We start from the raw sequence: 14164 nt of genomic DNA, 5'->3' as shown, positions 1-14164 counted from the left end.
GCAGGTGCAAGCGGAGGAGTGGGGAATCAAACCCAGTTGTCCCAGATAAGAGAGCTCTGGCTGACCCAAGGCCATTCCAGCAGGTGCAAGTAGAGGAGTGGGGAATCAAACCCGGTTCTCCCAGATAAGAGAGCTATGGCTGACCCAAGGCCATTCCAGCAGGTGCAAGCGGAGGAGTGGGGAATCAAACCCGGTTCTCCCAGATAAGAGTCCGCACACTTCATCACTACACCAAACTGAACAACTGGCTCTTAACATTTCTTAAGGTCATCTTACATTCATAAAACTCAGAAGACTAAAAATCTATTTCAATCTTCCGCTTTCTAATTACTATAGCACAGAATTTTGCTACCGCAGAAGTTAAAGTTTCTGAGCATCTTCTAAGAGATATTTCCAGAGCACACCTAACATTCATATAATACATCAGTGGTACAAATTTAGAGAGGAGAGGAATAATTCATTGCAAACTTTCTTCTTGATACAATTCACAATGCTAGAGAATATGTGTGACGGACTCAACTACGGAAGGAAATGCATCTGAGCTTGTTCCAGAAAAGGTCCATCTATATCTCTCAGAGATTATTCGAGAGATATGGGCCTGTTGCATAATTCGGCCACTTTTTCAAACTACTGTAGTTTATGGGAAGCATCACTACATCATTTTGCGATTCAATATTGCTCTGTCTTTGTAATGCAATAACCTTTGCTTTATATATGGTAAGGGGTCTGGAGACCAAGTCCTATGAAGAAAGGACTTGGGGATGAAGAAAGGGGTCTGGAGACCAAGTCCTATGAAGAAAGGAGCTGGGGATGTTTAGCCTGGAGAGGAGGTGGCTGAGAGGTGATAGGATCACCACCTTCAAGTACTTGAAAGGCTGTCATAGAGAGGATGGTGTGCAATTGTTTTCTGTGGGCCCGGAAGGTAGGACCTGAGCCAATGGGTTGAAATTAAATCAAAAGAGTTTCCGGCTCAACATCAGGAAGAACTTCCTGACTGTTAGAGCGGTTCCCCAGTGGAAGAGGCTTCCTCCTTGGGAGGTGGTGGGCTCTCCTTCCTTGGAGGTTTTTAAGCAGAGGCTAGATGGCCATCTGACAGCAATGAAGATCCTGTGAATTTAGGGGGAGGTGTCAGTGCGTTTCCTGCATTGTGCAGGGGGTTGGACTTGATGACCCTGGAGGTCCCTTCCAACTCTATGATTCTATGATTCAAACACATGTCAAAAAAGCTCTACTGGATTCAACCCAATTATTCTAACTTTAGCAGTTATCTTTACAGACCATCTTTACAGCGGTTATCTTTACAGCCTTCAGAGGCTAGGGAAAAGGATATTAAGCCCTTTGGTATCCTTAACCAGAGGTAAATGGCATATTCCCACATTTTTAACTCCACTCTGAGGAGGCCTGTTTCTTGACTCAGGGTAGCGTTGGAGGTATTTGCTAAATGCAGTTGGACGCTATTCAAGAAAGAACAGGACGTACAATCTGGAATTTATTTGTGGAAGGATTCTTTCACCACCCAGGTTAAAGCTGAGAATTGTGAAGCCACTGGGAAAGTACGGATGTTCGGTGCTGTATAAGTCGATGGTGCAGCCTTCAGTTGGGAATACTGTGGGTGTACAGTTCTGGTCACCACACCTCCAAAAAGATATTCGAGCATTGGAAAAGGTGCAGAAAAGGGCAACAAAAATGACAGGTGAAAGAGGTCAGGGTTTTTTAACTTTGGGAAATGATGACTAAGGAGTGACGTGGCTGGCAAAATGCTCTCTTCGACCAATTTATTTCCTTCAAAATAAGCATCCTGGAATAAACCATGGTAATTATAACAAGATAGAATGCAAAGCTGAACGGTTGTAAATACTTATTTCCCCCCCCCAGAGAGCATTTTGCCAACCAAATCCACAAAGGTTTTGCATCTATGGTGGCCAAGTCCAGTTCAAGAAATACCTGGGGACTTTGGGGGTGGAGCCAGGAGACATTGGGGGTGGAGCCTGGAGCAAGGGTGTGACAAGCATAATTGAACTCCAGTTCTGGCCATCACAATGGAAGACTGCACACCTTTTAAAATCCCTTCCCTCCATAGGAAATAATCAAGGATATGGGCACCTTCTTTTGGGGCTCATAGAATTGGACCCCCTGGTCCAATCTTTCTAAAACTTGGTTGGTATATTGGGGAGAGGCCCTGAATGCTATACAACAAATTTGGTGCCTCTACCTCAAATAACAGCACCCCCCCCACGCTCCAGATACCCGTGAATCAATTCTCCATTATTCCCTATGGGAATCAGTCTCCATAGGGACTAACGGAGGGCCCAGCAGACATTTCCCTCTCCTCCCCCTGCTTTCTGATGACCCTGAAGCAGGTAGAGGGCCTCCAAACTGGGGGATCCCCTGCTCCCACCTGGGGATTGGCAACCCTATTGGGGACTGGCTGGTTGGGCCCCCAACCCCACATAGGGGCACAAATTCCATCAGCAACGCCTTTTGTTGCAAGAAATACACATCTGAGCTGCTTTTCGGCCTCTATAATCTCCTTTCCTTTGGCAGTGTTTTTGTGGACTTTGCTTCTAACTCTGGAGTCCCAGTCCTATCGCATTATTTCAGCTGCCTGGCGGAATATTTTGAAAAGTATTTCGTAATCGGCTTTGAGTCTTAGTGAGAAAGAAGTTCGCACTACACTAAAAGGTCAAGGTAGTCCCCTGTACCAGCACCAGTAGTTTCCGACTCTGGGGTGACGTTGGTTTCACAATGTTTTCATGGCAGACTTTTTATGGGGTGGTTTGCCCTTGCCTTCCCCAGTCATCTACCCTTTCCCCCCAGCAAGCTGGGGACTAACAGCGGAGCTGAGAACAACATTCTCAAAGCCACGTTGGGTCCAAACCAGGGAGAAAAGTGGGACATAAAATCAACAGACGCAAAAGGAAACGTATCCTAGCACGACGCCCCGGCTGGAGCAGAAGGGAAGGACCCCCTTCAAGGACTCTGGAAAAGGGAGTCTCCCAGGAAGTAGGGTTGCCAATCCCCAGGCGGGTAAGAAAACAACAAAACACTGTGTAAATTACACGCGTCAGATAAATGCTTCACCTTCTTTACTCATGCATCGCTTATTATGGCTCGCCTCAAATGCTCTTAACCCAATAACTATAATTCAAAGAGTCCACAGTCCTTAAACGAAGGCTCCATTGCAAGTAAGATCCAAACTGGATGCTGCAAACCATAGGCACCAAATCCTGCTTGCCTTTATATCCCTCTTGCTGGTAGACGCAGATAGCACTGTATATCCTTGAATCGATCCTAAGGTAGCAGTCCTCTGTTCAACAGGTGTGGGTACACGAGCCCCAGGTGTAATTTGTGTTTCGTTTGCCAGTTCCATTGGCCGTGTATTCTTGAATCGGGAACCCGCGCTAAGGCAGCTGCTCACATCAACTTGCTTAGTATTTCTTATTTTGCACAAATGGTTCTCCATGAGTAAAGAATGTAAAGCATTTATTTGAAGCGTGTAATTTACACTGTTTTGTTGCTTTCCTATCAATCTGTACACTGTGCTTTCCAGTTTGCCTAGTCCCCAGGTGGGGGCAGGAACCCCCATTTTAGAGGCCCTCCCCCTGCTTCAGCTTCACCAGAAAGCAGAGAGGGGGAGGGAAATGTCTACTGGGTACGCCATTATTCCCTATGGAGACCCATTCCCATAGGGTATAATGAAGAATTATCTGTGGGTATCTGGGGCTCTGGGGAGACTGTTCTTTGAGATAAATGCACCTACTTTTCAGCATAGCATCTGGTGCCTCTCTTCAAAACACCTTCCAAGTTTCAAAAAGATCGGACCAGGGGGTCCAATACTATGACCCCCAAAGAAGGTGCCCTTATCCTTCATTATTTCCAATGCAGGGAAGGCATTTCAAAGGTGTGCGGCCCCTTTAAATGTGACGGCCAGAACGCCCGTGGGAGTTCAGTTATGCTTGTCACACCCTTGCTCCTGGCTCCATCCCCAATGTCTCCTGGCTCCACCCCCAAAGTCCCCAGATATTTCCTGAATTGGACCTGGCAACCCTACCAGGAAGGCAGCCGGCCAGAAGAGCTTGGAGGCATTTTAAGAAGGATATAGAGAAGCTGGAACAGGTCCAGAGGAGGGCGATGAAGACGGTGAGGGGTCTGGAGACCAAGTCCCGTTAGGAAAGGTTGAAGGAGCTGGGCATGTTTGGCCTGGAGAGGAGGCGGCTGAGAGGTGATAGGATCTCCATCTTCAAGTACTTGAAGGGCTGTCATAGAGAGGATGGTGTGGAATTGTTTTCTGTGGCCCCAGAAGGTCAGACCAGAACCAACGGGTTGAAATTAAATCAAAAGAGTTTCTGGCTCAACCTTAGGAAGAACTTCCTGACCGTTAGAGCGATTCCTCAGTGGAACAGGCTTCCTCCTTGGGAGGTGGTCGGCTCTCCTTCCTTGGAGGTTTTTCAACAGAGGCTAGATGGTCACCTGACAGCGATGAAGATCCTGTGAATTTAGGGGGAGGTGTTTGTGAGTTTAGAACGGTTCCTCAGTGGAACAGGCTTCCTCCTTGGGAGGGGGTGGGCTCTCCTTCCTTGGAGGTTTTTCCACAGAGGCTGGATGGCCACCTGACAGCAATGAGGATCCTGTGAATTTAGGGGGAGGAGTTGGTGAGTTTAGAGCAGTTCCTCAGTGGCACAGGCTTCCTCCTTGGGAGGTGGTGGGCTCTCCTTCCTTGGAGGTTTTTCCACAGAGGCTGGATGGCCACCTGACAGCAATGAGGATCCTGTGAATTTAGGGGGAGGGATTTGTGAGTTTAGAGCGGTTCTTTGGTGGAACAGGCTTCCTCCTTGGGAGGGGGTGGGCTCTCCTTCCTCAGAGGTTTTTACACAGAGGCTAGATGGCCCTCTGACAGCAATGAAGATCCTGTGAATTTAAGGGGAGGTGTTTGTGAGTTCCCTGCATTGTGCAGGGGGGTGGACTAGATGACCCTGGAGGTCTCTTCCAACTCGAGGATTCTTGGAAAGACCTGAAAAGTTCCCAGGGGGGAGTGTGAAGGCGGGAGGCTGCCAGGCGAGGAGGCAAACTGCGCCTGGATCATGTCGCAGCAGAACTAAACAGCCCCGCTCAAAGGAAACGGCAGAACGGAACAGACGCTTCCCGGCTCCCTTGAGGCGGGCAGAAGAACAGAACTCCCACGCTCCTCTCCTCGGGGACACACCCTCCCCTGGCAAGCAGCAGGCACCGCTGAGTCAAGGGCTGCCAACAGCGGGCTGGGAAGGGGGAAGAGCTGGGGAGGGCAGGGTTTGGGAAGCGGCAGAACCTCGCGGGGGGGGGGGGGATAATGCCAGAAGGTTGGACCAGAGCCAAGAGTTGAAACGGAAATGTTGTTTTGAGTAAACATTAGAAAGAACTTCTGGAAAGTGAAAGTGGTCCACCAATAGAAGAGAGCAGGGGGGGGGCTCTCCTTATAGAATCCTAGAGTTGGAAGGGACCTCCAGGGTCATCTAGTCCAACCCCCTGCACAATGCAGGAAACTCACAAACCCCCTCCCCCTAAATTCACAGGATCCTCACTGCTGTCAGAGGGCCATCTAGCCTCTGTTGAAAAACCTCCAAGGAAGGAGAGCCCACCACCTCCCAAGGAAGCCTGTTCCACTGAGGAATCGTTTTAATGGTCAGGAATCATAGAATCCTAGAGTTGGAAGGGGCCTCCAGGGTCATCTAGTCCAACCCCCTGCATAATGCAGGAAACTACAAACATTTCCCCCTAAATTCACAGGATCTTCATTGCTGTCAGGTGGCCATCTAGCCTCTGTTGAAAAACCTCCAAGGAAGGAGAGCCCACCACCTCCCAAGGAGGAAGCCTGTTCCACTGAGGAATTGCTCTAACGGTCAGGAAGTTCTTCCTAATGTTGAGCCGGAAATTCTTTTGATTTGATTTCAACCCACTGGTTCGGGTCCTGCCTTCTGGGGCCACAGAAAACCTTCTCTGGAGGTTTTGAAGTAGAGGCTCGATGGCGACCTGATGGCCAATGCCAATTCTGTGAATTTAGGCAGAACATGAGGGGGAGGGCCGGAAGGGATGTGCCACTGTTTGACTCTCATGGCCCTCTCTTACATGCCCAGGGTAATGCCAAATTTTCCTCCGGGCCTGATTGGACCTGGGAACCTGTTTTTTCCCCCTTATTGCCTTCCTCTGGACATACAGAAAGGATTCGTGGGGGACCTACCTATGAATTTCGGCAGATCGTGAGAGCGTGGGCACTGCTTGGCTCTTGCAGCCCTTCCTTATACGCCAAAGGTAATGCCAGTTGCCACTTTGAAGTCAGGAAGGAGTTTTCCTCCTGGCCAGAGTGGTCCAGGGATCCTGGAGTGTTTTTTTCTCCTTTCTCTGGGCCCAGAGCAGGGCTCACTGGTGTGGAAGGAAAGATAGCTTGAATTTTGTGCAGAGGACTGGACTAGACGGCCCTCTATAGGAGTGGCCAAGCTTGCTGAATGCAAGTGCCACATAGAATAAATGTCAGATGTTTGAGAGAAGGATGGAAGGAAGGAAGGAAGGAAGGAAGGAAGGAAGGAAGGAAGGAAGGAAGGAAGGAAGGAAGGAAGGAAGGAAGGAAGGAAGGAAGGAAGGAAGGAAGGAAGGAAGGAAGGAAGGAAGAAAGAAAGAAAGATTGGGGGAGGGAAAGGTAGAAAAGAAGCAATTTTAACTTTAAATGTTTTCTCCAAACTGTCAGCTGGCTTGGACAAGAGATTTAAAGAGACAAATGCCTTCTCCAAACCAGCTAATAATAATAATAATAATAATAATAATAATAATAATAATAATAATAATAATAATAATAATAATAATAATAATAAATTTTATTTGTATCCCGCCCTCCCTGCCGAGGCGGCTCAGGGCGGCTAACAACATCTATACATGTACAACAATAGGTAATAGATAAAACTTAGTTAACAGTAAAAACATCTAAACATTATAAAAACCCGTTCATAATTTAAAAAAATTTAAAATTCACAGTTTGAGTTAAATTAATCTGGCAGCATAATAATATTCTGACGCTGGTGCCTGCCAGTTTAAGTATCTATACTGACGAGAATCTTGAGACGGTTACTCTAGGTCCTAATTCAGCAGCTGGCATACGCTTGTTTAAAGAGGACCGTTTTGCAGGCCCTGCGGAATTGGTCGAGATTCCGCAGGGCCCGCACCTCCTCTGGGAGCTGATTCCATAGGACCGGGGCCAAGGGGGCAGCAGGGGCTTAGAGTGCCACAGTTTGGCCACCGCTGGCCCTCTTATGTTTCTGTGAGTCCACTCTCCAAAGCAGCCATATTGTCCTTCGTCTGGCTGGCTCCAAATGTCGCCTAAGATTTATTTCCTTCATTTACACCCCACCTTTCTCCCCGGTGGGGAACCAGAGTGTCTTGATGTCATTCCCCTCTCCTTTGTTTTTAATCTTCACAACGACCCCCTGAGGTAGGTTCGGCTGAGAGTCTGTGCCTGACCCAAGGTCACCCAGTGAGCTTCTGGGGCAGAATACAGATTTGAAATTGGGTCTCTCAGTTCTAGTCTGACATTTTAACCATTGCACCACACTATTTATTTACTTTACGTCCTCCCTTTGTCTCCAATTTGGAGCCAAAGCAGCTGCCATTATTCTATTTATTTTAATTTCATTTATTTTTGCTGATTTTTAGTCCGCCCTTTCCCAGGCTGGCCTCAGGGTGGATGACAATATAATAAATAATTAAAATCACATCATAAACAATTACATTTAGACAGTTAGACCATAAAATAAATTAAAATAAGGCAGCTTCAGTGTACAGATATGTACATCCTTCACGGGTCGAACACAGAATATGGCCAGTGCAGGGATGCCGATTAGCTGGTGTGAGGACGCCCACCCACCTCAGCCAAAAGCCTGGCGGAACAGCTCCATTTTACAGGCCCTCCGGAAGGGCCCATGTCTCCTTGGGGAGCTGATTCCACCAGGTTGGGGCCAGAGCCGAAAAGGCCCTGCCCCTGGTCGAGGCAAGCTGGACGTCCTTTGGGCCAGGGATGGTCAGAAGCTGTTGATTGGCCAATCGTAGAGGCCTCTGGGGCTCATTTTATTCACACGGCGAGGTAGGTTCAGCTGTGAATGTGTGACTGACCCAGGGTCACCCAACGAGCTTCCACGGCCGAGTGGGGATTCGAACCTGGGTCTCTTAGATCCTAGTCAGACACTCTTAAGCACTATGCACACGGTGGCGTGGGAGGAAGGAAAACAGCGGGGATCCCAGACTTAGGGAAGGTTTCCTACCGTCTTGGTTGCGGTCCAGGCTGCGAAACATCAGCAGCAGCTTCCGTTCACGCTCCTGGAGGTAGCGGGCAAACTCCTCAAAATTCAGCTCCCCGTCGTGGTCCGTGTCGCCCTCACGGAGGATCTCCTATGGGCAAAAAGCAGAATGGGCATGAGAGGAGGAAGGAGAGGAGAGATTAGATTTCTACCCGACCCTTCGCTACCCAAAGGAGTCTCAAAGCGGCTTACAAATCACCTTTCTCTTCCCCTCCCCACAACAGACACCATGGGAGGGGGGTGGGGCTGAGAGAACTCTGAGAGAACAGCTCCTGAGCAGAACAGCCTTGAGAGAACTTGCAGCTGATCCAAGGTCACATCAGCAGCTGCAGGTGGAGGAGTGGGGAATCAAACCCGGATCTCCCAGATACAAGTCCACGTGCTTAACCACTACTCCAAACTAGATCCCAGAGTGGGGCAGCATGGCAGGGAAGTCTGCAGACGCTGCAGAACATGGGCACAGCTGGGATGCCAGGGCGGCTGATCTCTGGGCAGCTGTTTTTTACAATGCCCTGAAAAACCCACCTCTCTCTTGGCAGCACTGCGGCTCAGTGGCATCAGAGAACCCAAAGGCATTAAGAACATAAGAGAAGCCATATTGGATCAAGCCAGTGGCCCATCCAGTCCAACACTCTGTGTCACATAAGAACATAAGAGAAGCCATGTTGGATCAGGCCAATGGCCCATCCAGTCCAACACTCTGTGTCACACAGTGGCCAAAAAATCCAAGTGCCATCAGGACATAAGAACATAAGAGAAGCCATGTTGGATCAGACCAGTGGTCCATTCAGTCCAACACTGTGTCACACAGTAGCCATAAAAAACAAGTGCCATCAGGAGGCCCAACAGTGGGGCTAGAAGCCCTTCCACTGTACCCTTCCCAAGCAAAGAATACAGAGCATCACTGCCCCAGACAGAGAGTTCCAACAATACGCTGTGGCTAATAGCCACTGATGAACCTCTGCTCCAGATGCTTATCCAATCTCCTCTTGAAGCTGGCTATGCTTGTAGCCGCCACCACCTCCTGTGGCAGTGAATTCCACATGTTAATCACCCTTTGGGTGAAGAAGTACATCCTTTGATCCATTCTAACCCGACAGCTCAGCAATTCCATTCAATGTCCACGAGTTCTGGTGTTGTGAGAAAGAAGAAAAGGACTTCTTTCTCTACCTTTTCTATCTCATGCATAATCTTGTAAACCTCTATCATGTCACCTCTAAGAACATAAGAGAAGCTATGTTGGATCGGGCCAATGGCCCATCCAGTCCAACACTCTATCACACAGTGGCCAAAAAATTTTATATACACACACACACACACACACACACTGTGGCTAATAGCCACTGATGGACCTCTGCTCCATATTTTTATCTAACCCCCTCTTGAAGCTGGCTATGCTTGTAGCCGCCACCATCTCCTGTTTCAGTGAATTCCACATGTTAATCACCCTTTGGGTGAAGAAGTACCTCCTTTTATCCGTTCTAACCTGACTGCTCAGCAATTTCATTGAATGCCCACGAGTTCTTTTATTGTGAGAAAGGGAGAAAAATACTTCTTTCTCTACCTTCTCCATCCCATGCATAATCTTGTAAACCTCTCTCATGTCACCCCACAGGCGACATTTCTCCAAGCTAAAGAGCCCCAAGCGTTTTAACCTTTCTTCATAGGGAATGTGTTCCAAACCTTTAAACATTCTAGTTGCCCTTTTCTGGACTTTTCTCAATGCTATATCCTTTTTGAGGTGCGGTGACCAGAATTGCACACAGTACTCCAAATGAGACTGCACTATTGATTTATACAGGGGCATTATGATACTGGCTGATTTTTTTCAGTTCGCTTCCTAATAATTCCCAGCATGGCGTTGGCCTTTTTTATTGCAATCGCACACTGTCTTGACATTTTCAGTGAGTTATCTACCACGACCCCAAGATCTCTCTCTTGGTCAGTCTCTGCCAGTTCACACCCCATCAACTTGTATTTGTAGCTGAGATTCTTGGCCCCAATGTGCATTACTTTGCACTTGGCCACATTGAACCTCATCTGCCACGTTGACGCCCACTCACCCAGCCTCAACAGATCCCTTTGGAGGGCCTCACAGTCCTCTCTGGTTCTCGCCACCCTGAACACCTCTATCATGTCATTGTTAACCTGGACTTCATGCGCTGCAAAGCTCAGGAAAACCAGCCATGGGCAAAGATGTGCGCCCCATGAGAGTGTGAGCCAGCGAACGCAGAACACACAGGGCTTGGCCTAGAAGAGGTGGGGGGAAGTGCAGGTGTTCAGCCTGAGCCAGAGGACTCAAAAGCCGTCTGTATAAATCGATGGTGCGGTCTCATTTGGAGTACTGTGTGCAGTTCTGGTCACCGCACCTCAAAAAAGATATTATAGCATTGGAGAAAGTCCAGAGAAGGGCAACTAGAATGATTAAAGGGCTGGAACACTTTCCCTATGAAGAAAGGTTAAAACGCTTGGGGCTCTTTAGCTTGGAGAAACGTCGACTGTGGGGTGACATGATAGAGGTTTACAAGATTATGCATGGGATGGAGAAAGCAGTGAAAGAAGTCCTTTTCTAGGGGGAAAGTGTAGAGGACGGGGAAGGTAATGGCAAACCACCCCGTAAAAAAAAAGTCTGCCGTGAAAACGTTACCCCAGAGTCAGAAACGACTGGTGCTTGCACAGGTTAGAATGGATAAATGGAAGTACTTCTTCACCCAAAGCGTGGGTAACACGTGGAATTCACTGCCACAGGAGGTGGAGGCGGCTACAAGCATAGACAACTTCAAGAGGGGTTTGGCTAAGCATATGGAACAGAGGCCCATCAGTGGCTATTAGCCACAGCGTATTGTTGGAATTCCCTGTCTGGGGCAGTGATGCTCTGTATTCTTGGTACTGGGGGGGCACAGTGGGAGGGCTTCTAGTGTCCTGGCCCCACTGGTGGACCTCCTGATGGCACGTGGGTTTTTTTGGCCACTGTGTGACACAGAATGTTGGTCTGGAGGGGCCACTGGCCTGATCCAACATGGCTTCTCTTATGTTCTTAGTGACACAGAGTGTTGGACTGGATGGGCCATTGGCCTGATCCAACATGGCTTCTCTTATGTTCTTATGTGACACAGAGTGTTGGACTGGATGGGCCATTGGCCTGATCCAACATGGCTTCTCTTATGTTCTTATGTGACACAGAGTGTTGGACTGGATGGGCCATTGGCCTGATCCAACATGGCTTCTCTTATGTTCTTATGTGACACAGAGTGTTGGACTGGATGGGCCATTGGCCTGATCCAACATGGCTTTTCTTATGTGACACGGAGTGTTGGACTGAATGGGCCATTGGCTTGATCCAACATGGCTCCTCTTATGTTCTTATGTGACACAGAGTGCTGGACTGGATGGGCCATTGGCCTGATCCAACATGGCTTCTCTTATGTTCTTCTGTGACACAGAGTGTTGGACTGGATGGGACATTGCCTGATCCAACATGGCTACTCTTATGTTCTTATGTGACACAGAGTGTTGGACTGGATGGGCCATTGGCCTGATCCAACATGGCTTTTCTTCTGTTCTTATGTGACACAGAGTGTTGGACTGGATGGGCCATTGGCTTGATCCAACATGGCTCCTCTTATGTTCTTATGTGACACAGAGTGCTGGACTGGATGGGCCATTGGCCTGATCCAACATGGCTTTTCTTCTGTTCTTATGTGACACAGAGTGCTGGACTGGATGGGACATTGCCTGATCCAACATGGCTACTCTTGTGTTCTTATGTCGCCTGGTCAAGCCCTCAAGATTCAAAGAACTCCCAACTTGATTCCTGGAAAGCATGATGCCCAGTCTCTTTGTGAGAAAGCTCCCAGTTGCTCTCTCCAGCTAGCGTTTCCCCCGCTTGCAGTGATGCTCACTTGGTGGCATGGGAGTCACGTGTGGCTCTTCGGCATGCCACCAATGGCGCTTCTAAGCACCATTCCCCGAGTGGACCACTTGCACCGTGTTCCAGGAAAGCCTGCAATGCCCTTGCCTGGCGGGACTTATACTCGGGCGGGTAATTTCTATTTATTTAGTAGATTCTTAATTTAGTGGATTTATATTCCGCCCTTTCCCATAGCAGGCTGAGGACGGATTACAGACATAATAAATAGCAGTTAAAAACCCAACAATAGAATAATAATAAAACAATCAAGAACAAATGCAACAAAATATAACATAGATCGGGGTGTCGGACTCATTTGCTATGAGGGCCGGATCTGACATAAATGAGACCTTCTTGGGCTGGGCCAGGTGCGTCATAAAAGGTAATGCCAGGTAACAGAGATATAAACTTTGTAAGGGACACAGACAAAGATTTTTTTTAAAAAAAAATTAAAACATGCTGAAGAGATTAGCACTTTTGCAACATTTTGTTTATTTAACAGTTTCTGGTAACTGACACTTCCATCAAAATCTGGGGACAATGTCTGTTCTGTAGTAATCTTGAGTATGCTGTTCAGGTGTTGTTCGGGTGTATCTGTATAAGTTGCAAACCTGCTTTTGATTGATTGACATTCATTACAGAAATCTCATGGTCAATGCTTAGAGCCTAAGACCCGGAGAAAAACATGAAATAGCTGGGCATTGTGAGCTTTTTGTACATAAGTTGCTTCATGTGCTGGCCAGCCAATGGAAAAAACAGAGGCTTTGCTCTGTAGCTCCTGTGCGATTGAGCAAGCCTGGCAATGCAAGCTGGGATGCAGAGGGAAGCAAGAGAGGGAGAAGGAAGCAGATGTCAGTTAGTGGCTTGTGGGTCTGATAAGAGCCCTCTGGGGGCCTGATCCAGCCCTTGGGTCGCACGCTTGACACCCCTGCTCTAGGATAAAAGGAGGTACTTCTTCACCCAAAGGGTGATTAACATGTGGAATTCACTGCCACAGGAGGTGGTGGCGGCTACAAGCATAGCCAGCTTCAAGAGGGGGTTAGATAAAAATATGGAGAAGAGGTCCATCAGTGGCTATTAGCCTCAGTGTGTGTGTGTGTGTGTGTGTGTATAATTTTTTGGGCACTGTGTGACACAGAGGGTTGGACTGGATGGGCCATTGGCCTGATCCAACATGGCTTCTCTTATGTTCTTATGGCATTGTCCGCAGCGGAGGTCCCTCTCCTTCCCAAGTTCGGCCCCCAAAATCTCCAGGAATTTCCCAACCTGGAGTTGGCAACCCAAGTCCTGATGTGGTTTAACTCAAAACACTTCCGAGCAACGAAACAAGGATCAAGAGAACTATCTATAAACATCTACGAGAAAGGAAAAAATTCTCTGCAAAGTGTATTTATCCAGAGGTGACATCCATTTATCTTGCGCTGGAACACAGTGAAACCTGGAGAGAGTGTGAGATTAGATGCTGTGCCCTTGTGTGTGCAGACAAGCTGAATTTTAAGACTTGATTTGTAGTTATAAACCTGGGTGTTTACTTCATTTTTAAACGTTGTATATATAAATGCAGGATGTATTGTTTGCCAGTATAAGCTTTTTTTTAAAAAAAGAACTCTGTCATTCCAAACAGAGGCCCCTCAGGAGAGGGCACCTGATTCTTCCCCTAGACCAGGGGTGGGGAACAGTGGCTCTTCAGATGTTTTTTGCCTACAACTCCCATCAGCCTCAGCCAATGGCTGACTCGTAGGCAAAAAACATCACGAGAGCCACTGTTCCCCACCCCTGGTCAAGACGGTAAGCTCCTCCTGTATTCCAAGAGGTGGCCACTTCAAGCAAGTGAGATGTCTTAAGAACATAAGAGAAGCCATGTTGGAACAGGCCAGTGGCCCATCTGGTCCAACACTCTGTGTCACACAGTGGCCAAAAAAAACCCAGGTGCCAT

At 48.0% G+C, this 14164-nt stretch overlaps 1 protein-coding gene across 1 annotated transcript in view; it reads right to left on the bottom strand.

Moving 5' to 3' along the window:
• LOC132581677 (mitochondrial adenyl nucleotide antiporter SLC25A23) overlaps positions 1 to 8421 on the bottom strand; it is a 41436-nt gene extending 33015 nt beyond the window's left edge. Inside the window, exon 1 of the mRNA XM_060253054.1 lies at positions 8283 to 8421. Coding sequence (XP_060109037.1) covers positions 8283 to 8313 — 31 coding nt within the window. The 5' untranslated portion in view covers positions 8314 to 8421. The remainder of the gene's footprint in view (positions 1 to 8282) is intronic.
• Between the last annotated feature and the right edge of the window lie 5743 nt (positions 8422 to 14164).

This window comes from Heteronotia binoei, chromosome 13 (genome assembly GCF_032191835.1).
Source record: "Heteronotia binoei isolate CCM8104 ecotype False Entrance Well chromosome 13, APGP_CSIRO_Hbin_v1, whole genome shotgun sequence".
NCBI lineage: Eukaryota > Metazoa > Chordata > Lepidosauria > Squamata > Gekkonidae > Heteronotia > Heteronotia binoei.
The sequence above is the reverse complement of the archived record's forward strand: the minus strand, read 5'-3'. Positions and strand labels throughout refer to the sequence as shown.